At 39.5% G+C, this 23,304-nt stretch overlaps 2 protein-coding genes and 1 long non-coding RNA gene across 6 annotated transcripts in view; 2 read left to right on the top strand and 1 right to left on the bottom strand.

Annotated features, from left to right (window-relative positions):
• The window catches only part of LOC146451059 (uncharacterized), a 28,368-nt gene extending 23,151 nt beyond the window's left edge, over nucleotides 1-5,217 (top strand). Inside the window, exons 4-6 of the mRNA XM_085099622.1 lie at nucleotides 3,470-3,515; nucleotides 3,620-3,713; nucleotides 4,266-5,217. Of these exons, the coding sequence (XP_084955748.1) occupies nucleotides 3,470-3,515; nucleotides 3,620-3,713; nucleotides 4,266-4,411 (286 nt within the window). The 3' untranslated portion in view covers nucleotides 4,412-5,217. The remainder of the gene's footprint in view (nucleotides 1-3,469; nucleotides 3,516-3,619; nucleotides 3,714-4,265) is intronic.
• LOC146451058 (uncharacterized) lies at nucleotides 227-21,219 on the top strand. 3 transcript variants are annotated; one of them, XR_014860120.1, is made up of 9 exons: nucleotides 5,687-6,267; nucleotides 9,055-9,308; nucleotides 10,328-10,454; nucleotides 12,021-13,006; nucleotides 13,802-13,938; nucleotides 14,321-14,360; nucleotides 14,608-14,680; nucleotides 15,225-20,120; nucleotides 20,240-21,219. XR_014860120.1 is itself a non-coding variant. In XM_085099599.1 (8 exons), exons 1-8 carry the CDS (start codon nucleotides 527-529, stop codon nucleotides 19,940-19,942), a joined length of 6,372 nt encoding a protein of 2,123 aa, XP_084955725.1. In that variant the 5' UTR covers nucleotides 227-526; the 3' UTR covers nucleotides 19,943-21,219. The 3 variants fall into 3 exon arrangements, 2 of the variants coding, with proteins under 2 accessions (XP_084955725.1, XP_084955724.1); XM_085099599.1 differs by lacking the exon at nucleotides 5,687-6,267 and adding an exon at nucleotides 227-563 and having other exon boundaries at nucleotides 15,225-21,219; XM_085099598.1 differs by having other exon boundaries at nucleotides 15,225-21,219.
• On the bottom strand, nucleotides 10,317-23,142 carry LOC146451057 (uncharacterized). Of its 2 annotated transcripts, XR_014860121.1 has the most exons (4): nucleotides 23,078-23,136; nucleotides 15,056-15,155; nucleotides 11,546-11,670; nucleotides 10,317-10,435 (listed from the first exon to the last, which is right to left on the bottom strand). It is a non-coding gene; the product is annotated as an uncharacterized LOC146451057 (long non-coding RNA). The 2 variants fall into 2 exon arrangements; XR_014860122.1 differs by lacking the exon at nucleotides 11,546-11,670 and having other exon boundaries at nucleotides 10,382-10,435; nucleotides 23,078-23,142.
• Nucleotides 23,143-23,304: the final 162 nt, after the last annotated feature.

Raw genomic sequence — 23,304 nt, 5'->3', positions numbered from 1 at the left:
GTTATATGTCAATGTTAAACTTAGTACTAATCTGTTAGAACGGCAAAGTGTAGTGTCTCAAACTGACAATAATAACTATATAATAAATTAATAAAAAATGCATAGTACATAATTTAAAAGTTTAAAGAAAACGACAAAACCTTTAAGGAGGCCCACAGCAGTTTTTCTGTACTTAGGGTGGAAATCTTGAAATTACAATTTTGTATAGAAGATAAACTTCGATCTCCTTAGTCTTCAAACTGATATAAGCAAAAGCGCCAGATCGGGTCAAGTGAAGTTTCAAATTAGCTGGATGGCGAAACTTTTCTGAAATCTCGTCTGAAATGGAGTCGATTCGTGAGACTTGGATGTTTTTGGCTCTTTAGGTTTTCATTCACGTTACGAGCGCTCAAGTATTCGAGTGGCAAGTGGCAATCCTCGCTATGGTTGTAGCTCATTTTATGGCGTGGATCTGATCGCAAGTTGTTCTTATTTATGCCCCGCATCAAACGCTACGTTCGCATTTGCGGGGAACCGATGGATATGTATGGCAAACACGAGATCTCGAGATAATTTCCAAGCAGGTAAGGGAGAATTGACTGTCGCATACTCTGTCGAATCGAGAATCGAATACTATTCACGTTAAAGTAAGAATCGACTCTCCATCCTGTTCAAATATTAGAGGTTTGTCTAATATAGACGGACTGGCACGGTTCGAAAAAATTCTCTGACTATCTGCACGGTTTGACCGCGGCGGGTGAAACCGTAAAGGTACTTTTCGGTCCGTATACGGATCGAAAATTACATCTCATCTCATTTAGACGTTTTAGCTTGTAAAGAGCGTCAAGGCACTTTTCGGCCTGTAAACTGTCAGGCTTGATTGACGGATTACGTAAGTTATAGTCCGTGGCTCGATAATTCGTTCGTTGAAAGGTCCTGCAAGTACAGTATGGCTAGTTTGTTAAGACACTTAAACATCATCAGTGCGTTTTGCTTTTTTCGTCTTATTGACAGTGTCCCAGTTTAGTGTTTCTAGGAGCATACTGGAGCTTGTTTCGAAATTGGCCCTCAAATCTCCCTAGTTGCACGATTTTGTACTTTTTGTAGTTTTCCACTCAATTGGTTACTAAGCCATCCCAAACAGGGCTACAGTACTCGAGATGTGGCTGGATTAGGGCGTTATAAGATTGCATTGCGGCAGATTGAGAGACGAAGGGCCTAATACGCCTTAGGGCAGCTATTGCTGAGGATACCTTTTTACATACTTCGTTAATGTGGTTAGAGCAAGAAAGTCGATCGTCGATGGTAAGACCTAACGACTTCGATAGGAGAATCGAACGACCCGGCATGTTGTCGTCCATTGATTGAGGATGGCGTTAGAACCAAAAATGTCACCCAATCACTTCACTGTGGAAGAAAATAGCGCATGGAAAGATCTGTGTTTGAAAGATATTAACTTTGTGTTTAAGATTTGTAACTTAGAGTGACTATTGACATTTTTACATGAATTTTACTTTGCTTCATACATTTCACAGATCATATGTAAACTAAGGAAGGTTTGCACGGATCATTAATTTCAGACATGTTTCACTATATTTTTCACGGTAGGAAAAGTTTCCCCTGTATTTCATTTGATGTGGATATATTTCACAGGGTTGCTCCAGTAGTGAAAAGTTAAAAGAAAGAAAGCAGCTTCTCTACCTCCCGATGAAGTATGAAAGTAACCATGATCATCTGTCACTTGCTAACATGGCATGAGCATTTACCTACAGCAAGTTCACGGTTAATGCTGTTCCTGGTGAGAGAAATGTATGATGCTACTGTTCAAGGAGAAGCATGGTGGGAAAGGGGTAGATGTTCAGTCAACCATTGAAGCTCCACACCTATACATGCTTGGTGCTTTGGTCAGGCGCAAGAGATTCTTATCAACCAAGGCAATCGCAAGCTTGAACATTATAAATAAATTGTAATATGTGATCAGTTTTGTTTAAATAAAATATATTCACTTACCGTAAACAACATTCCGTTTTTGACTATGTTCCCTGGCCTTCAAAGGCATTCATAGTCCAGGTTAAAGACTGATTGTCTTGAAATTTTGTACAAGAGGATCGGCCGCTGAGAGCGGCGATACAAACTCGCCATCTTAGTTTCAGCGTTGTTACCCATTTGCTCAAAATCACTGTCAAGACAGACACATCCGGAACAAAGCTACTGTTACTGTTTGACACGTAAAAACGAACACTTTATCAGTGAAACACAAAGCACGCTTCGGTTCCGCCATGTTTGTGTAGCTAAAAAAATCCCGCTTCGGGAATCCAAAAATCGGGTCAACTCGCAAGATACACTGGGGGTGTAACAGCAATTCTTGTTTGCGAAAAATGTCCAATTTATTCTTCTAATTCATTGACTGAAAAGGTTGTTTGCACCCCAGCGTATAAGTCGTCGAAGGTTCGCTTCTCTATGATATTTGATAGTTAACACCATTAAATTTCCACGAAGAAATTATCATCCGACAGTCACTCGACAGGAACACTTTTTATTAAATGACAGCACAGCAAATTAAGGTAGAGTCTTCGAAAATAGTGTGTGTGGGATTTGCCTTTTAAGATTTTTCTGATGCTGGTTGATGCTTTTAGTCTGCATCCAACTTCAGTTCGTCTTAACAATGCGCTAACATCAATCGTGGATTAAATCCACTATCCTGTGATTTGATGGCGAAACGAAGGCAGACGTTTATCCTTATGCAGATCCTTTTTTTTGCTAACCATATGTTTTTCTGTTTCTTTTTTATAGGTATCTCCCAGACCTAGCGAAGGTCGTAAAAATGGTACAGACAAATGTTCCTTTCTTCTGGGTCTGATTACAGGCCTGCCTGCCTCCAGAATTATACTTCTCGTCATCATCGGCCTTTTGGTTTATTACTGCCGCTACGCAAAGTAACCGAATACTTCATTTTCTTTCATGAACGATCTTTCAATGATTTCAGTAGACAATCGCGAATGCGCGAGTCTGACTGATTCACTATCGCTCAGTATCGTTATCTTTTATGATATCTTTCAACGACTTCTCATAAATTCGAAGTAAATATATTATTACTGTTATTCTCTCCATTTCATTTGTTTCTTCTTAAACATATAACAAAACAACAATAGCATGCTAAGAGAAAACGAAAAGAAACATATCAAGAACAACAACAGCATAAACAAACAAAACCAGGACGGAGGCCGGGGGGGATTGGAAGCAGAACATTTTGTCTTTTAACTCAAAGTAGTGTTTCTTTATTAGTTTTTATTATTTTTCGTTCAATTTTGGCGCTTTATTGAAGTTTGGAAGAAATCCAGAAATCCAGTGCGGTCCAGATAGGGTTGATACACTAATCTGGGCCTAACAAATATGAGATAAGCTACAACGTATTTTAGGTTTAATTTGTATGGAATTTCCTGGACATTAATTAAACTACACACTATTATCGTTTTTGTTTGCGATGCAGGAAAACTCGTGCAAGCACTGCTCATGCTGCGGGGAACAGTACACAGGTAACAAGATTCATTCAAACGTTTGAATTGCGTGAAAAAAGATCTCGACGTATGACCAGCAATTACAGATACGAAAATGCTTATTTTCTTTTTGATGTTCGTAGGATACAGTGATAGGAAATCCTCAAACAAACTCAGATTTCGCGCGTGACTACGAAAGCGTGAACAATTCCATCAGGAGCGAGGCTTGGGAATTACGTAAGTCATTCTATTCTGCATAAAGAAGAAGTTTCTCTATAAAAGGAAAAACCTCACCCCTTCCTTTCACAACTTTGTGGCTTCGACACTGTCCATGTACAGTCGTGAAAAGTTGATGGCGCAAGTTTCCCCTGAAAAATAATCCTCGTCACCTCATAATAATCACAGTTATCAGGGTTTATTCCGAAAACTGAGCCAATGTCATCCATAAGGATCGTAGAAAAAGTCGAATGTCGTCTGTCAGTTGTTGAGCATTTGATGGCTGCTTGACAACTGAAGGTCAGAATGGCCAAGCCAGGCCCCTTTTATACTTGAATTTCATGTTTCAAAAGCAAAACCTGGTTGTGATATTCTTTGGAGTAATTCCCGCGACAATACTGCAAATAGCCAATTTTTCAGTTACGTGCTAAGTGAGTTGGCCTTTGAGTGGAAACGAGGCTGAAGTTGACTTTGTTTTGATACAAAACTGTGTTCCAGATGTTGTGCTCCAGATGAAAAGTCTTTCCACAAAAAATTAACAATATATTAACATAAATTATCATTTTGTTCTAGACACTTACGTACGCATGGAAGGCGTGCCTCAGCACCCACCAGTAAACGATGCTCCTGAATCAGATCAGAACTACATGACCATGCAGGGTGGACGAGGAATCCGTGGCTTTGGACATATTTACGAAAACACTCGTGGCGTTCTGTAGGAACGAAATACCGTTGAAAAAAACTGTCAGGCTTGATTCAGGTTTAGGAAAACGTGTCTTCATTTTCCGAGGGGAACTATACAGTATAGAGTAAGGGTGTTTCTCTCAGTGCTGTGCAGTGAACAAATCTACTGCGTATAGTGGCAAATTTGTATGTGTTTACACAGATAAATGTTATGTAGTCTTACTAAAATTTAAGAAAAAAGACAAGAGCTTTGATTTTTGAAAACAAGTTTCGACAGCTCTGCAAACTATCAAAAGAAATTGAATCGTGATTGATTTGAAAAGCTAAAGTTTTAAGTCTGTATCAGTTTATGTAACTTATTGCCGGGATTCTACGAGATAAAGGCACCGACTGATTAAAACCAAAACAAAACAAAACAAAACTTTTTTGACAAAAGCACTTATCGGCAGTCATTAGGGCTTTCAAGAAAGGGTAAACAACATCGTCCAAAGTCAGTATTTCTTTTGAAATTACGGATTTAAGGACAGTAGATGAAGCTTGTGGTTTGGTATTGTATTTAGTTTCGGTAATCACGCAGTAATTTGTGACTTTTAAATACACATTGTGCGTAGAACCAGGAACAGTCGAGATATTCCAGAAGAGTAAGTTATATTTGTGAAGCTGTTTATTTGGGTTACTAAGGAAACTATTGTAGGTGAAGTACATGAGCTCTTCACGCACATCCTGTTGTACATAGTTTTGTTACCATGATTATATGGCACGAGATAATAAGAAATAAAGTTTATTAATAGTTTCAAAGCTATTAAACACGCATTGTAATTAAATTAATTATTTCTCTCTATCTTTGTTTTCTTTGGCTGTTTAATTCGAGGCTTACAGCCACGAACTATATTTAATTAAGTTTTACTCTACCGTGGAATTCAGAACATGTTATGTACTCTTGAACACTGTCCTTGAGTTCTCTCTCCTTGTATTTGAGTCAGCATTCGGACTCATTAAAATAAAGCATAACTTGAAAACATCACACGAAGCTGCTTAAAAATGGTCGTTCTTTGATAAAACAAATTCTTACAGCAACTGAAGAGTTTATAGATATCTTTCATCCTTTCTCTATGTTAATTTTATTTTAGTGGAAGTGCGAAGTATTTTCTTCTATTTTTAAGTTTTTGGTGAAAAATAGAAGAGGTATTGATCAACCTGTCATAGTATTCATATGAAGGACTCTCACAGATACAAGTCGACTTGACAAATGCAGATATCTATTACCTTGCTACGCCAATATATGTGTTCCACAGGGGACAAACGTAGAAGGCTAGAAATGGGTGAAGTAGTGGCGTGAAATGTCAGGAATTTTATCTGCCTTGCGCTCTCAACCGTCACTCGACATTGGAACCTTGACAAATAGAAGGAAGACTTGGATTTTTATTGATTAAGGGCGTCTAATTCTGAGAGTACCCAGGGAGAGAGAGTATATCTGTTTCAAATATAATATTATTTCGCAGATCGACGAAAGTCTTCAAACTGATATAAGCAAAATCGCCAGATCGGGTCAAGGAAAGTTTCAGATTAGTTGGATCGCGAAACTTTTCTGAAATCTCGTCTGAAATGGAGGCGATTCGTCAGACTTGGATGTTTTTAGTTCTTCAGCTTTTCATTCACATTACGAGCGCTCAAGCATTCGAGATTTCAAGACCAACAAGTGGCATGGACGAATTTAATATTCCTCGGTCGATGTGTGGCAATCCTCGCTACGGTTGTAGCTCATTTCATGGCGTAGATCAGATCTCAAGTTGTTCTTGTTTATGCCCCGCATTAAACGCTACGTTCGCATTTGCTGACAACCGATGGATGTGTACGGAAAATTCAAGAGCTCGAGATAATTTTCAAGCAGGTAAGGGAGAATTGACGGTCGCTTATTTGGTCGAATCGAGAATCGAATGCGATTCACGTTAAAGTTAAGAAAGGAGTTTCCTTCCTTTTCAACTATCATTACTTAGGCCATTCCCCTCTCTAAGTAATGTCTATTACCTATTGTTTATGTTTTATTATTTACTCTGAAATTTAACATCTTTTCCTGAGGCTCAAAGAACAGCCGACGTGACTGGGTTAAGATATCACATATTGTTAAATTAAATTTGTATTTGAGCACAAACTGTTTAATTTAGACGTGACATTAAATCTTCTGGGTTAAGCTAGCCACGCTTCAATGGAGGGGCCAAGATATAATAACATTTAAGTCAGTTGTTTCTTACTTCGTAAGTGTAAGGTTTACTTGGAAAGATAGGTTCTCGTTTTTTTTAAAAAGATGTTGTTTTATATTTATTGATTGGGACCAACTGTCTTCTTATCAACAATGTTTGATATGGTGTATTAACTGTCGCCAGCTTGATTCAGCAGACATGAAGAAAATTGCGTTCGATTTGCCTAATCAATCGCAATTTAAAAAATGTATATATGGGCACCAACTGGGAGCCTTTTCGTGCTGAAATTCTAGATAACAATTTTTTTCAGCCATGAAAGTACTTGAAATTGCTTGCTGGCCAATATGATGTTTTCTGAAATCTTAGCAACACAGCCAAAACACTCAATCGACTTTAAACAGTCGAAGCATCAATCAGTTGGAATTTAAGAATGGAATGAAGGGGACTGATATATTGTATGTAGGAGAAAGATGAGCAACTTCATGAACTTGAAAAAAAAAATCACTTTTACCCATGGCATTATGATACGGGTTTAATGATTTGTCATACAACTGAGTTATTAAGTCAAGCAATTGTATTGCGCCCATGGATAGAGCCAGGTTCATTTTATTTTTTCACGTTCTCTGATTCATCAACTAAATACAGCATAGTTTCCAATAGTGTGATTGATAACTCAACTGGCAGGAACCCAACACTAGTATCACAAGATATTGAATTCAAAACTTATTTTTGTATGCTTTTCTATGCTATTGGAATGACTGCGAGAATCTTTCATCCATTGTTCATTTTCATAAAAGATGGCCGTAAATTCAGGTTCATCAAAATGCTCATTAATCCAATTTACCTCTCAAGAATTTCTAATGCCGTATTATTCTGATGATAAAAAGTAAGACATTGTTTATTCCAAAAAACTGTTTTCAATGTTTGGACCGTAGACGTACATTCTTTGGGGTTTAAATGATCGGCCTGCCATGCTTCCAGGATACAAAACACTGTTTTCTATTTAAAACTATATCTTTGTCCTGTTGATTTTAAATTACCACAAGCCTTATATCGTACTCAAAACATTACTGCAGTCTTAGTAAGCACTTTGGTGGTAAAACCAGAAAGCAATATTTTTAATGACCTGTTGATATCGGTTTTCTCCTTGAATAAACGGATATATTTAAGTATTGTTGGGGTCGTATAATGGAACAACAACTAAATTAAAGTGTAACCATGGAGTAAAAATTAGAAATTTACCAATGAAATGACAAGTTTTTTAAAATAAAGCTTTTATGGTACTGAATGGAACATTTTTCAATTGATAGAGCGGTTTTCAGTCGAATGTCGTAAATCGAAAACTTACTCTGTCTGGCCGATTACAACAGACGTATGCGATACGACGAGTCAATCATAATTCGAGGCACTGCCAAGGGTGAGAAAATATTCGAGTAAGACAAGATTGGTTTTGGTGAGTTTTGTCAACCAATCACAAAGCGTAGGAAGGCAAACCCGAAGCAAACGCGCATTTACTTTCGACTGAATTAATTGAAACAGCTATATAATGCAAATGTAATGCAAGGAGTTCAGAGGAAAGGACTTTCTCGGGAATATTGAAACTTAATACGACCTTTGCTATAAGACTGATTCAGACCATAAGTGCTTACGTTACTAGCAACCGCTACACAAAGGAACCTAATAAACTTCTCTTGCCCAGTTTCTTCACTTTTGTAATTTATTACGAAATGTGCTGTAAATTTCTATTTGGTCAGGAACATAGAACATCTCTGCGCCGAGAACATGAGTGGGTTGCTTTTCATGACTAACGATTAAATTTTGGTACTTTTAATGCTCACCACTAAAACTTATACTAAAACAATTATTTATGTAATACTTAGTGGATATTAACGAATGTGTACTTTCCACTCAGGCAACAATTGACAAGTGCGCTGTGATTGGCCAGGTTGACTTTGAGAGACAAAAAACTTTTGCAGTTTTTAGTTTGAGAATGATTTATTATTCAGTAATGACACAGGCAAACTCGGAAAAAGAAATTCCTAGCGCTACTATGAGGAGTCGAACCTAAGACCTTCTGACTACTAATTCGGATGCTCTACCACTGAGCTACAGGGGACTCGTGGGAGCTAAAGCCATTAAACTAGGTTCATGGGAAAAACATCCTGCATACTGCTAGGATTGGAATGCCAATGAGTGGCATATGTGCAATGAAAGGAAATGTCATGTAATATTTTAAGCCTGGTGAACAAAAGTTTTTATTTGACAGTTATAAATATAACTAATTGAAATAGTTGTAGAAGCTCTGAACATTTGAAGCCTCAACAGAGCAGTGTTTCTTTCTCTTTTAATAACTCCATACTCGTGAAATTCAGAAAGTGTTTTTGTTTGTAAATGAGATGAGAGACATAAAATGTTGGCATATTTTGTCAATCAAAAAAATCATTTATATATCATTAAATTCGTTTAATCTCCTCTAGGTTGCGAAGCAAAGACAACATTTTCAGGGGAAAATGCCGATGGGCGCATACCTACATTGGTCATTGGTAGCAGAAGAGAAATTTCAATGAGGTACTGGCCATGGCAGTTTTGGAGATGTTCCTTGAATCTCGGATCTTCCTGGTTTGTGGGGTGCAATGGCTCCAAACGTCTGTTTACTCAACAATATTTAAACGCCACATCAAACCTGTTTGGACTCTCTCGCATTTCGTTACAAGCACGTTACGTTCTTGAGGTAAGATATTACTTCCCAAATGAATGTGTTGTTTATAGAAATATCGTGTACGTAAACTGGACATGCGGATGACTGAAAGACACCCTGAGTGAGTTTTAAAAGCTTTACTGAATTTTAACCCACAGCCCTGCGATAATAGGGCAAGGCTTGGTAGCTCAGTTGATAAGGTGATTACAACGCAAACGACGTTTCGATGTCAGGGGTGTGAATGCCGTTTAAGCCTGAATGTTTTTAATTTCAACTTTAAGTCCACATGTTGTTACTTACAACAAGTTTTTCAGCTTTTTCTGTTTTTTATTAATTTGTAATACCGCACACATCTTTCAGCTTCTTTCACGAAAAAAAAAAAAAAAAAAATTAACAAACCAACGTTAAGCTGCAGTTTGAAACCAAGTATGATACAAACCCCGAGATTTCCTCAGGAGGATCAATCCTTTATCTAGTTGGAAGTAAGGAATGTATGCCATTGTGAATATGACCAATTCTAAAAGATACTACTCCAAGAGTACCGTCACATGATCTGTAATGGGGCAACAAATCAACGAAGTGAATAAGGTCTATTAGTTCTTTGGCTTGAAATTATTAACAACGATACGTTCAAGAGTTAAATTCGAATTTTGAAACACTTAAGAAAGTCATTTGAAATCCTCAGATGTTTCGGGCAGTTTAACTCCCCTGTTTTGACACAAAACCGAAAAGCGTTGTTCGATTGCGAAAGATTGCTTACAACTTCGAATTTCCCGGTAAGAACGTATTTTAATCCCAATTTTTAACAACTAAGATGAAAGGTGAAAGCTTCAGAGGGGGTAAAAAATAAAAGATAGATTGAACACATAACGTCTATTTTACATGGTTACAAAGGTGATTACTGGTCGTTTAAGTCGAGCACTGGGGAAGGGTAATGTCGGTTGAATTTTTACTTATGCAATTGTACAGTAGTAAGGGAGAACCGTGTATGACTTAATGATTTTTAAAATTTATCTCATACGAAGAAATTGATTTTTTTCTCTTTTTAACAGATGAACGCTGGTGTGCCAAATAGCAGTTTACTTCAGGGAAAAATTATCAACTTAGTCCTGAAATGCAACGCAGATATCTTTGCTTTAGATTTCTGTCTGGTGTTCAAGCTGGAAGGCAAAGAAAATTGTAAGTATAATCGGTACTTTTCACGATAACCACACGAAACATTTATAAGAACTTAACCCTATCTAGTTATTTGAATTAGTTAACCCTACTTCAAGTTCTCGTGAGATGTCTTGACAAATTAACTAAAGACCACGAGGCCTGTTTTCCAAGCGAAAAACGGATGAGACTCACTAAAGCCATGCTCTAAACCCCAAATTTTAAGCTGGCGAACCCAACTAAAAAGCTAACCAATCCGACTAAAATGACACACGTGTAAACAGATACATATGCGTTATTGACCAAGCGTGAGGTCAAGATGGCTGGATATTGGCCAAGTTCTTTTTTTGCGTTTTTCGTCTCGGTCCATAAAAACGCAAAAAAAGAACGGGGCCAATATCCAGCCATCTTGACCGAACAAGCTTGGTCAATAAAGGATTTATTATATGGCTTTACCTTCAAGTTAAAACTACAACAACAAAGCAAAATAGGACATGAAACTGCTCTACTCGGAAAGAAATTCTTCATAGCCGGCCGGTGCAAGATTTATTTTCAGTGCATTTTTGGATTAGCATGTAATCGTGGGAAACAAGGAATCCTAAATTATCTTAGGGCTCTAACTTTATAATGGCTTAAAGGGAGTATACAATTATTAAGAACGAAAAATTTAGATTTTCGCAAGAGCGGGAAGATTTGAATGGAATCCGGCAAACTCGCCATTTTCAGCCGATCGCGCGGTCGCGTAAATAATAAACATTTTTACACAGTTTTCGGCTTCCAATCATTAATTTTTCAATGAAACAATACATTTTGAGATTATATGCAAACATAAGCCAAAAATAGAGCGGGTAAATCTGAAAACTGGGCGAAACTTTGATAGATTTTGTTGTTTACAACAAGCAAGACGCGGCTAAATTAAAAACGTGAGCTTCTTCGGCGAACTTGAAAAAAATACTTGTCTGAACTGCTCTAAACACTTAACACAACTTCCACTACGCTATGATGTAGACACCGTCATTGCAAACTCGGAGAACTTATCAATTTGGCACTCGACTTGAGACAATAAGTTTTACAAAATCAACTCTTTCTAAAATACTACACGCAGAGCAACTTACCGATTCAACTCACATTCATTGTAGCTGAAACAAAATTTTCACTACACCAGGACGATTCCATTCTCTTTCCTTCTCCTTTCCGTAAATGTTGAGAGTTTACCGAACGTTTTAGTGAGCGTTTTTCCCTAAAACAACGAGAAAATCGAAGAAAAGATTGCATTATTGTTGGGATTAAACTTTCGATGCCAAGCGCACGGGCAACGGGTAATCCCGAGCGGGCAAGATAGCTCCATCTTGCCCGCTCGGGTAGCCAATCACAGCGCAGGATTTGACTCATCTTGCCCGCTAGCGGGGCCAGCCATATAATAAACTAAGTTATTGATTTGACACTTCATTAATTAACGACTCATTGGTTTTAAGGAACTAAAAGTCTTGCAGAAAGAGAGTCCATTCCTCCCCTTGTTTCCAAGATCTTGTCATTGCTATGAGAATATAACAAACGCAATGTTTCAAATAATTTCTACATTTTCTACAGGTCCTGTCAACGAGCCAATAAACTCGACGTTTTCTGCTATACAGCCATCGAAGACAACGTATCCAGCACTAACCACAACTTCGAGCCTGCAAAATTATACCACAGCCACTCAGCCAAGCAGCAGAGTTCCTTCAGCCCCCGTTACCCTACTGCATACTCACGCCACTTCAGTGATCAGTTCTAATGCTTCATCTGCTTTTCCCTCTACTACACCAACAACATCCAAAGGGTCGCTGACAGTTTCCATTAGAGCACCAGTATCTACATCGGAAGTCTCTGTCGCATCCACGATAGTCCTCGATACTACACCGATAGCCTCCACTACTTCACCGAAAGCTTCCGTTAGTTCATCAGTCTCGTTTCCTACAACAAGAAGCTCCCTAAGCTCACCACGATTTATTCTGTCCGATATTTTATCGACGACCTTAGCTTTCAGTGTTACATCAACAGCCTCCGTTACCTTATTATCTGATTCTGTTACTACAACTGCAGCCTTTGTTACTCCAACCACCCATACTTCCAATGTTATATCAAGGGAATCCAGTAGTTCTAAAAAAGATTCTAGAATTACATCGAGATCATCCATTAGCTCTTGGAAAGCCTCTGATGTTACCCCTAAAGCATCCGTAAGTCCACAAGCAGTATCCAGTAACAAACGGAAAACATCCATTAGTTCACTAACCACCTCCGACGCTACAACAAGAACCTCCATAAGTTCGTGGACAACTTTCGATGCCTTACCGAGGGCCGCCACGAGCCCCCCGGACGACTTCGGTATTACGCGTGGAGTATCGGTTTCTCAAGCAAAACCTTCCGATACAAGAACGACAAAGGAAATTTTGCCAACATCTTTAAATATTCTTCCGAAGGTGGAGATTCCATTGGAAGTCATTGAAGTTTCATCGTCAATTAATGAAGGTCAAGAGACTCCCGTGCTCCTTCTACCAACGGAACCAGGCATCAGAGAAGCCACGTTCGAACCAAATGTAAGTAATTAGATAGAGTTCTTAGCTTGGCTGGCTGTATTACATGCCTGACATTTGTCTTTTGATGAGTCGGAAGTCAGCACTGAATGAGGTGATAGACACTGAAGCAAACTAAGTCGCGTTGCGGTTTTGGGCATCGTCAAACCATGATTTAATATTTGACTCCTAACAGCAATAAGGCTGTCTCTAAGTTCAGGGACGAAGTTTCTAAAAACACACAAAAATGCAGCGACAACAACAACAACAACAACAACAACAAAAACAAACAAACAAACAAACAAACATATTTTTTTAGGGGGGGGGGGGGGTTCCTATGTGAATCCCAAAACTAAGACTCAAGAACATGTTCTTACTGAGATGATAAAATCTCTGGTAAAATAGTCAGGATGTAACCAAGGATATCATATCTAGTAAACGAAGCCGATCATAAGTTAAGAATGTCTCCTTTTTACCAGTTTTGAAAGATTTGGTACCTTTCTCGCCGCCATGTTACTTCGGCACCCTTCTCTAGTTTTTTTTTTTCTTTAAGACCCTTTCCTTTCTTTTACTCTAACACTCCTGCGCCTTTCTTCTACGAACGGAAAGCCCGTGACGTCCTTCGCTGAAAATATCACGCCCACGATCGCTGGTTCATTTAGATTTACCCTTAACTGATCACAAAGTAAAGGCCATGATTTAAGAGACGTCGTCATGGGTACATGCAACATATCGCAAGCAGTTAAATGATATTTTAAGACAGACATAGATGAAATTTATTGCCAGGCAATACTATATATAAATATTTTTTTTATACAGATTCCTCCCAGCACTGAGAGCAGGCGGAGAGAAAAAAGCAATGGTTTATACATTGGTCTCGTGATAGGGACAACAGCAGTTGTTCTAGCCACTGTCGTCATCGTTGGGTTCCTCTTTTATCGACGCCGCCGTTTAAAGTAATTAAAACTAAATCAACTTATAATTTACAACAATAACAAATAATATATTACTGTAATTATTTAACGCAGTGGTCTAATAGTTATAGTGCGTCAACTTTGATATAAAGAGACCCATTCTTAAGGGATGGGAGGGAGCGGAGAGCTGGGAGCTTACTGTACTCTTTGAAATTTCCCAGGAGAGCGGGGAAAGCACCATATGCCAAGTTTATTTCGTTGTTGGGTATATAGTAAGAAAAGCTAACCTTTCGATGAATGGAGATGGGTTGCTGAAAGTTTACTGACGATATTCTATTCTATACTTTGGAATCGTGTTTGAGCCACTAGAGTTGTCGTGTAAGCCCTTGCACCCTGACCTTTTTCCAATTTGTTTTATACACAGCGTGCAGCTACGTCCAAGAAGCGCAAGTGAGGAAACAAAGGTAATGCGTTGAAAATGTTCCTTTATGTAATAAATATAACTCCCGCAACGAGGTCAACAAGAGCGAAATTATTTTTCAACCATACATGTTGGTGTTTCCCTAGCGTACCTAACTCAGAGAATCTACAGGGTAAATGTCCTTTATTTCAATTTACGGTTTTCATTGCTAAGTCTTACCGTATCCTAGTTTTCGATTTGTTTGACATATACATGTATTTTGTTTCATTATATGTTTACATTTTTGACAGATTTCTATAATGATGAGCCCACGTACAAGCTTAGCGCTAGAACCAGAAGCAGATGACACTTTGAGGAGATCACGTAAGCAGTCCTAATGGTTACCCAGCTCTCATTGTTCAAAGGCTCCACCTAAGGGGATACTCAAATTTTTGGTTTTTTAAACGGTCTTAAAAATAGGCTGTGAACAAAGAGTGGCAAAGACCAAGTAGACATTGCCTACAGAAATTTGGACGCGGATCACTCTTTGCGCCTGAAATACCGAGAGTCAGAGAGGCTCTGGGAAACCCTTTAGGGGGTAATTTCTGCTTTATATAGGTGGGAGGAGTGTCAATGTCTCTTGAAGTCGGTATGTGAATGGATAAGGGGTTTAGCCCTGCTTTATTGAGTACCTGTCCCCAATTTCAGCAGAGTCAAAGTGTTAGCCTCACAACAATGTGGCTTTATGAGTGGATTTACCTTGTTGTTACTTCTCCCCTTGCTCCGACGCGCTTTCCTTTGAGTTGTACTTAGCTGACCAACCAACGTGAAAACCATTTCCGCATTGCGTGACCAGCCACTAGAAACGAGAGAAATACATCAACTTAATGTCATACCTCAACTTTGTATGTCTTTTATCTATCAACAGCGATGAACGTTCCAAACTACCAGATTCCTTTATGGGAGGATGAGGGTAATAAAGACCCTATTTATGCTGTCCTTAATTTCCCTGAGGAAACCAATACAGAAGCCGGAAACGACGAGGAACCGTTTTACTATCTTCTAGAAGAGGTTTATCCAAACAAAAAAGGAATGGACGACAATAATTTCTCAAAGGATCCATCAAAGCCACAACCCAACAAGGATCCCATTTACGCAAAAGTTACCCGCAAGAAACAACCGGTTGATAATTTTCTAGATATGTCTGATTTAATTAACTCTAGAGAAAATAATGGCAACTCGGAAGACGCAAGTGTGCTCGGGGTATTAGGGCCTTACGTTAAAGATGCGGATGAAGAAGGTCGGCCTGGAAGTTCAGCAGGAAAACCAGTTTACTTCACTTTAGAGGAGTGTTTTTCGGATACTTTTAGGAGATGTAACAACGATTTGGATTGCAACAATGCCCCAGTTTATAGAATTTTGGAAGGACCAGATCGATATAGGGCCATTTGCACCGAAGCACTCTTTTACTATTCTCCAAACAGGTCTGAATTTGATGACGAAAATAACAATAACTCTAAATTTACTATTGGACAAGTTTTTGACGAATTGGAGGATCGTTACCTTAACAGGGATGAGGAAACCGCAACCACCTCTCCAGAAAGGACAGGCGTAATCCGTTGTTTGGAAAGGCAAGATGAGAGTGATTCTAGAGGCACAAACGAACCAGTGTACAACTTTTTGGACGATGTTTGTCTTAGAGGACCTCCGATCGCGTTATCTCATCATGGTGGTCCAATTTACTTCAATTTGAAGCGCTTAAAATCCAATCACGGCAAGGCAACCCGAATTCGTTCCAGATTAGAAGAAGCACTAGAAGACAACGTAGTGGAAGAACAGTATCTAAAAGGCACGGAAGGAGATGATTGGAATGAAGAAGAACCAGTCTTTTACACATTAGAGAAATTGTGTTCTGACACGTTCAAGAGAGAAAGTAGTGATTGTCTAGGTACTACAATTGAACAAGCGTTAGAAGAATTAGAAGAACGTTACCTTAGAAGAAACGAAGAATCTGGGGACAGCTCTTCAGAAAGACCAAGCGTCCCTTCCGAGATACATTGTTTGGGTGAAGAAAAAAATACGAGTTCATCTAAAGACTCAAACGAACCGAATCACCCACCAAAATATAGAGCGAAACCTATTCGAAAAGGTCCACTTTACCTCACTTTAAATCAGTTAAGAGCCAATCTTTCCAATTCCAAAGTAGCTGGAAGTGGTTCCAAATTGGAAGAAGAGCAGGTGTATAAAGCAGAAGAAGACACCTATCTTAAAGACGATAAAGAAAACGATCAGTCTGGGGTGCTAGGAGAACCGATCTTTTTCACACTGAACAAATTGTGCCCTGATAGCCTCAAGAGATACAGAAGTGATGGTCAAGGTACTACAGTAGAACAAGTGTTTGACGAATTGGAGCGTTACCTTAAAAGAAACGAAGAAGCTGAGATCATCTCCCCAGAAAGCAAACCCTTACAGCCTGAGAGACATTATTTGGATACGGAAAAAGATGAGAGTGACTCTATGGACTCAAACGAACCGATCCACAATTTCTTTAGGGACGTGCGCACTGAAAATCCCCCAAAATACAGAGCGAAACCCATCCGAGAAGGCCCAGTTCATCTCACTTTGAAACGCCCAAGGGCCAATCTTTCCAATTCTAAAGCAACTGGAATTGGCTCCAAATTGGAAGATAAAAAAGTGCATAACGTAGAGGAGGAAAACTACCTAAAAGACGATAAAGAAAAGGATCAGTCTGGGGCTCTTGAGGAACGAATCTTCTTTACATTGAACAAATTGTGCCCTGATAGCCTCAAGAGATACAGAAGTGATGGTCAAGGTACTACAATTGAGCAAGTGTTTGACGAATTGAAGGAGCGTTACCTTAAAAGAAACGAAGACGCTGGGATCTCCTCTTCAGAAAGGCCAAGCCTGCAACCTGAGGGACATTCTTTGGATAAGGAAAAGGATGAGAGTAACTCTAAAGACTCAAACGAACCGATCCACACTTTCGTTGAGGACGTGGGCACTGAAAATCACCCAAAATACAGAGCGAAACCAATTCGAGAAGGCCCAATTTACCTCACTTTGAATCGCCTAGGGGCCAATCTTTCCAATTCCAAAGCAACTGGAATTGTCTCCAAATTGGAAGATGAACAAGTGCATAACGTTGAGGAAGAAAACTACCTAAAAGACGATAAAGAAAAGGATCAGTCTGGGGATCTTGACGAACGAATCTTCTTTACACTGAACAAATTGTGCCCTGATAGCCTCAAGAGATACAAAAGTGATGGTCAAGGTACTACAATTGAGCAAGTGTTTGACGAAATGGAGGAGCGTTACCTTAAAAGAAACGAAGACGCTGGGATCACCTCTACAGAAAGGCCAAGTCTGCAACCTAACGGGCATTCTTTGGATAAGGAAAAAGATGAGAGTGGCTCTAAAGACTCAAACGAACCGATCCACACTTTCGTTGAGGACGTGGGCACTGAAAATCACCCAAAATACAGAGCGAAACCAATTCGAGAAGGCCCAATTTACCTCACTTTGAATCGCCTAGGGGCCAATCTTTCCAATTCTAAAGCAACTGGAATTGTCTCCAAATTGGAAGATGAACAAGTGCATAACGTTGAGGAAGAAAACTACCCAAAAGACGATAAAGAAAAGGATCAGTCTGGGGATCTTGACGAACGAATCTTCTTTACACTGAACAAATTGTGCCCTGATAGCCTCAAGAGATACAGAAGTGATGGTCAAGGTACTACAATTGAGCAAGTGTTTGACGAATTGGAGGAGCGTTACCTTAAAAGAAACGAAGACGCTGGGATCACCTCTACAGAAAGGCCAAGTCTGCAACCTAACGGGCATTCTTTGGATAAGGAAAAAGATGAGAGTGGCTCTAAAGACTCAAACGAACCGATCCACAATTTCTTTGAGGACGTGCGCACTGCAAATCCTCCAAAATATAAAGCCAAACCCATTCGAGAAGGTCCAGTTTACCTCACTTTGAAACACCTAAGGGCCAATCTTTCCAATTCCAAAGCAACTGGAATTGCCTCCAATTTGGAAGATGAACAAGTGCATAACGTTGAGGAAGAAAACTACCTAAAAGACGATAAAGAAAAGGATCAGTCTGGGGATCTTGACGAACGAATCTTCTTTACACTGAACAAATTGTGCCCTGATAGCCTCAAGAGATACAGGAGTGATGGTCAAGGCACTACAATTGAGCAAGTGTTTGACGAAATGGAGGAGCGTTACCTTAAAAGAAACGAAGACGCTGGGATCACCTCTACAGAAAGGCCAAGTCTGCAACCTAACGGGCATTCTTTGGATAAGGAAAAAGATGAGAGTGGCTCTAAAGACTCAAACGAACCGATCCACAATTTCTTTGAGGACGTACGCACTGCAAATCCTCTAAAATATAGAGCAAAACCCATTCGAGAAGGCCCAATTTACCTCACTTTCAAGCGTCTGAGGGCCAATCTTTCTAATTCCAAAGCAACCGGAGTTAATTCCAAATTGGAAGGTGAGCAAGTGCATACCGTAGAGGAAAAAAATTCTCTTGAAAGCGATCAGTCTGAAGCTCTATACGAACCTATCTTTTTTACACTGAACAAATTGTGCCCTGATAGCCTCAAGAGATACAGAAGTGATGGGCAAGGTACTACAATAGAACAAGTGTTTGATGAATTGGAGGAACGTTACCTTAAAAGAAACGAAGAACCTGGGACGACCTCTCTTGGAAGACCAAACCTAACATCTGAGAGACATTGTTTGGATGCAATAGACAAGAGTGAATCTGAAGACTCAAAAGAACAGATGGACGACCATTTGGAGGACATTTGCATTGCAAATCGTCCAAAATTTAGAGCGAAACCCATTCGAGAAGGCCCAGTTTACCTCACTCTCAAACAGTTAGGAGCCAATCAATCCAAGGTAGCTCAAACTGGTTCCAAACTGGATGATGACATTCAGTCTGGGGCTTTAGACGAACCAATTTGCTTTACACTGAACAAATTGTGCCCCGATAGTCTCAAGAGATACAGAAGTGATGGTCAAGGTACTTCAATTCAACAAGTGTTTGACAAATTGGAAGAACGTTACCTTAAAACGAAGGAGGCTGGGAACACCTCTTCAGAAAGGTCAGGCCTACCATTTGACAGGGATTGCCCGGACCAAAAGGATGAGAGTGGAGCTAAAGCCACGGACGAACCGATATACAACTTGTTGCGTGAAGTTTGCCTCAAAGGACCCCCCAAATATAGAGCAATACCCAAACAGGGAGGTCCAATTTACTTCACTTTGAAACGGTTAAAATCTAATCACCCCAAAGCAACGCCAATTTGTTCCCAATGGAAAGATGAACCAGTGTATAGTGTTGTGGGGGAGGAGTATCTTAAAGGCGCAGGGGAAAATGACCAGCCTGGAGAAGAACCAATTCATCTCACATTAGAGGAATTGTGCTCCGAGACCTTAAAGAGAGCAAGAAATGATTGCGAGGATAGTAGTGAATCAGAGGACGACATTTACGAGGAGCTCAAATTCGCAAGCACAGAAGAGACTAGCCCCTTAGAAAAGCCAGCTTTAAGCACTTCGGAGAACGTTTATTCGAAGAACTTAAAGAAAACAAAGGCTGAGTCTCTGTGTTAAATTGAAGTCAACTAGAACACAGAGTTTGAAGGAACCTTAACTGAAGTTAAAAGTCGATGGAAGTTATGTCTGGAGCCGTCCTGGAGTGGGATGTGCCCGCTTAAGAAAACTGAACTGCAGAATTCAAGTGCTCATGTGAATTCGGTCCGGGCAAACACGTTTCTCATGCATGGGGATTGTGTTTATAAGAAGAACGTACCACAATTCCAGAGTAGCTTATACAAAGGTCTCATCCGCTTTGATCCCTTAGCATCCCCTGAATAATAGAGAAGAAACGCAATCAATCATATTCAGGAGGAGTTTTGTCAAAGCGTGTTAAGGGAAAATGAATGATTTGGGTCCAACAATCTGACAGACCATCCCTATAGATATAATAAAGGCGCTAGAGCTGAGACCAATTTAGGCGAAGTCCACCTATGGAACACGGATTGAAAAAAAGTCGTTGGGTAAAACGTGTAAGCCATGAACGATGCAACCTAACGGGTTTCTAGCTTTTAACCTACGCACTGATATTTGCTTTCTTAGAATTAGAATTGTGTGTCATGAGACTGTTGAAAAATCAAGCCATATCATTTTTTTCTCCTAATGAAAAATCTTTTTCCAGACCGACTCATCGTGTAAATTGTTCAGACATAATTTTGAAGAGCTGAGTAAAATTATTTGAGGGCATCAATGCCGTTTCTCAAGCTCAAAATATAAATATATTACAAGCACAAACAGAAAAAGCTTTGGATACAAAATGCGCACCGCTGCTAATTAGATCTTCTCATAATTCCATCACGTCGCAATGTCCGTGGTTCATACTTTGTATACGACAATGCTTTTTCAATCAGGTGTATCAAGAACGAGGCCAAGTAGTCTGATAACAACGGATAGTACAGTAGAACCTCGCTTACTTGAACTCAGTTAACTTGAAGTCTCCGCTCAACTCGAACACAATCCGATTTCCCGTGGATTTGACCCCATTTTTTCAGTCATTTACTACCAGCTAACTCGAACTACTTTTAATTTCCCTTGGCTCAAATTTACCCCGATAACTCGAACTCTAAATTAAAAACGTCGGTCGGTAAACCTCAAAATGTCAGAACATAGCCGATTGACGTATTGACATGTGCAATGTATGGAAACGTCGATCTCAGCCTTGTTTGGTCCTTAATATGTTCTTGAAATGTTGGCTTAAATTTCCAAACTAAACGTTCTAAAATAGCAAAAGGCTCTTAGAAAACAAACTTATTGCACCAAGTGACCAGTAATTATGAAAGAATGAAAAAAGCAACGATATATTTATTAATTATTAACAGAGAATACTTAAATTTAACACCAACCCCGTAAGCTAGAATCCCCGCTAACTCGAACTATTTTTGGTTTCCCTTGGTGTTCTACTGTATTGTTTATGTAACCTCTGGGCTTATACCTTATACCCCCCCCCCCTTCCCCCTTCCTCTACCGGGGACGACTCTCATATCAAAGGGGCGGGGATGCTTGTCGGAAATTTTGAATTAAACCCCTAAAGGAGATCAATCTGGGCGTGGCCCAAGCTTTTCTTGACCCCTAAAAGAGACAATTTTTAAAGACAGACAAATAAAAAATACAGTGACTTTTCGTGCAACCCTAAACAAGATTTTCGCGGCTAAATATAATGGCGTTTTGCCCAGAAAACCCTAAGTGCGACCAAAAATTCGAAATTTACACCCCTAAGCGAGACGACGAGTATATCCCCGCCCTTTGCCGTAGTGTCAGCCCTGCAATCAGTTTGGTTTATTTACACGTAAAGTGACTTCTGGCACGAACATTTCTACTACAAGAGATCCGGCAACGGAACGTATTCAGTACAGTCCATTTTGCGTCGTGTGGTCCCCTGCATCCAAAAGTTTCGTACCGGCCCCTTTCATACGAGAGTTTCCCCCCGGGGGGGCTAAGCCTGAGTAGTACATAGTTTTTATTAATCTCATTGAAGCAGGTTTTTGCTAAGAACAAAAAAATTTAATATCGAAATATTTGAAATATGTGTACAGTGGTATCACGCAACAATGTAACATTTGTTTGCGTTTGAAACTGTTTTCTAATAGTGAGAGTTCGACACGGGGCTTGGACGCCCTCCGTAATCTAGTTTTGTTACTGAAAGAATCAAGAGAAAAAAAAAAATTCTTCGCCTAAACCGAGATTGATTGTTTTACTACTTTAAGAATCGGGTTAAAAAAAGCTTCTTCTATTTTACTAGCAGTAATCAAAGATTATAGGAGTGCGTTCGACACCTCAACATTTTATACATTGAGCTATGGTGTGAACCCTTTCATTTTCTTTTAAATTGAACTTATTGCGTTGTATATGTTTTACATTTATATGCAGCTTTGCTTTATTGTTACTAAACTCAACATCTTTACGGAATATTGGAAGATTCTCCCCCCCCCCCCCCCCCCTTTGCAGAGCCACCCGATCCTCGAGGGGAAAAAAAGGCTAGTGCACGAGCTAGAACAAAATACAGACCAAAACTTATCTGAATTTAAACATCTTAATTTTTTTGGTATTAAGGGGCAAAGGGGAATAAACCCTTAAATTGTTGGGATTACTGTCCTGTTCCCCACTAAAGCTCCTTGTTTGAATACCGTACATCACTTCGGCAAACACGAGTTTGTGAAAGGCCATATATATGGTCACACAACCTCGCTTCTTGCGTGACATAAAAATAATACAAAATATTTTCGGTCAGACGCTTTTAACTTGACAGGAAAAGACCTCAGAAGACGGCATACATCTTAAGTCTTCTACTAAGAAGTTTATATTCTGAACAATTGGGCGAAAATTACACTTCTATAAAGCCGTAGATGTTTTGAATGAAGCGACTTAATTCGCATATTGAAACATGTTGATCTGAGATGTCAAACGCGTGTGTAGTTGTGATTTACAACCGGTATTATTCAAACCTCGTGAATTCAAAAGGCTAAAATGCTATCGTAAAGCTCTCAGCTCTCTGAACTTCACTAAAAACGAAGTCTCACTGTTGCTTGATCGAGTTCAGTTCGCGTATTGCCGATTCAGCTCGACAGCATGGCTATTCCTAGTCGAACGCGAATAGAATGACAAACAAAATTCCGGAATGCGGATAGATAAGACTTCTACAAACGATTAACTCACCTCCTGACCAGGATAGCAAAAGCAACGAGCAACTTCATCACCAAAAATGACACCTTGCATTGAGTTATCATAATTATGATTGCATATAAAAAGCGAACGTAAAAGCTTTCGTCAAAACGATGTCAGTGGGTGGGGGCTAATCTTGTGTCAGCCTGCCCACCGCTTACAGAGAAAAAGAAAGGCTCGATTTCTTACCGACCCGATTAGACCTCGAACGGATACAAATC

This window comes from Pavona decussata, unplaced genomic scaffold, assembly GCF_977016875.1.
Source record: "Pavona decussata unplaced genomic scaffold, jaPavDecu1.1 SCAFFOLD_403, whole genome shotgun sequence".
NCBI lineage: Eukaryota > Metazoa > Cnidaria > Anthozoa > Scleractinia > Agariciidae > Pavona > Pavona decussata.
The sequence above is the reverse complement of the archived record's forward strand: the minus strand, read 5'-3'. Positions and strand labels throughout refer to the sequence as shown.